The 1,530-nt window shown below is 40.5% G+C and overlaps 1 protein-coding gene across 1 annotated transcript in view; it reads left to right on the top strand.

Moving 5' to 3' along the window:
- Positions 1–1,530, top strand: part of LOC112144076 (A disintegrin and metalloproteinase with thrombospondin motifs 16) — a 64,643-nt gene that overhangs the window by 28,996 nt on the left and 34,117 nt on the right. The window contains exon 8 of the mRNA XM_024268395.2: positions 1–100. This exon is cut by the window's left edge and continues 5 nt beyond it. Within this exon, the coding sequence (XP_024124163.1) occupies positions 1–100 (100 nt within the window). The remainder of the gene's footprint in view (positions 101–1,530) is intronic.

Raw genomic sequence — 1,530 nt, 5'->3', positions numbered from 1 at the left:
CCCCTATTAGTGGGATGTGCAGCAAGTACCGGAGCTGTACAATTAATGAAGACACGGGTTTGGGTCTGGCCTTCACTATTGCCCATGAATCAGGACACAAGTAAGAACTTTAGTTTGACTTATACTGAATCACTTCATATATGTCATCTGAGTCTACTAAATACAACAAATGTTAATATTTTCATTGTTAGAATGAAAATGCATCCTAAATGTGTACATTTAAAGATCCACTCTGACGAAAATTGTATTTTTGCTGTTTTTAACATGTTCTTGTGCCGTTTTTCTCATGATGGAGGACGTATATAAAAGAGTATTAAGCTTAAAACTGCTTTTCTAAATAATTTCTTTATTCAAATTGTTGTGAATCAGGAGCAGACAAAAAATGCTATTGGAATAAGGTTTTAGGTGTGACGTCACAAAAGGGTAGACAGCTGGTTCCATGTGCAGCAGGTTTATTAGTTCAGACTGGAATCAAGCATAGCTAAAAGTTCACAAAGCTAAATCAGGGTCAGGGCAGGCGGCAGGTAATCAGAACATAATCAGGATCAGAAAGAAAAGATCAGGTCCAGATAGAAACGCTCGGTAATGCAGGCAGGGTGGCACAAACAATACTTCGCACAGAGCGAGGCACTGTGTGCTCCTTGATGGGTGATTGTCAGATTGAAGTCAGGTGAGTGGTTTCCAGGGACTGTGTCTGGGGCTGCTGGGAGGTGTAGTGAGTTTAGTACACTGGAGATGGCTCCTGCCAGTGACCAGAGGGGGGGAACAGAGCTCTGACTCCTGAGTGCGACGTAGGTGCAACAATTTGTCTACATCTGTCTTTAAACTGTACGACTGGATAGCTCTAATAGTTTTCACCATTTTTGTTGCACTGCTAATTTTAGGTTGGGGTGTGAGGGGCTGTAAGTTAGACGGAGAGAGGGTAAACAGATGGATGTCGGGAGGTAGAGGTGGGCTCACTCCAACACCAATGGTCCCGCCCACAACTCAGAGGCAAATTTCTAATGAACTACTCCTGCTGTGCAGAAACTATGTCCTAAAAATGACACAATATTTTTTTTAATTTTGTATAAATACCGTATAATCATATTAAAAGATCTCTATAAACCATTTCACAATAAATCAAAAGATGATTGGAGGGGGACTTTGAAAAAAAGAAATGTTGGAAACTAAACAATATCAAGCAAAATATCACACTAAGAAAAATGAATAAAATATTTTGGAAAAACACAAGAAAGAACAAAACTAACAACTCTTTCAGAAGAAGCCCAGCAGAGACTTAAAAGACATCATGACCCATGAAATGACCTCAGGCTGTGGGCTTTGTGATAATCAGCACCATTTAGATGTGGGTGGATACAACCAGCACTTCACACTAATGCAGAACTGTCAAGGTGTAAGGCAGGTCACTGGGGTTTTCTGGGTATGTTCTCAACAACTGGCTTTGCATTGAGTTAATTCAACAACAGAAGGAAGTCTGTTCCAGCATCCCAGAACTATCCTACGAAAACGTCTGATTTTCTGTTTGAG

This window comes from Oryzias melastigma, linkage group LG16 (genome assembly GCF_002922805.2).
Source record: "Oryzias melastigma strain HK-1 linkage group LG16, ASM292280v2, whole genome shotgun sequence".
NCBI lineage: Eukaryota > Metazoa > Chordata > Actinopteri > Beloniformes > Adrianichthyidae > Oryzias > Oryzias melastigma.
The sequence above is the reverse complement of the archived record's forward strand: the minus strand, read 5'-3'. Positions and strand labels throughout refer to the sequence as shown.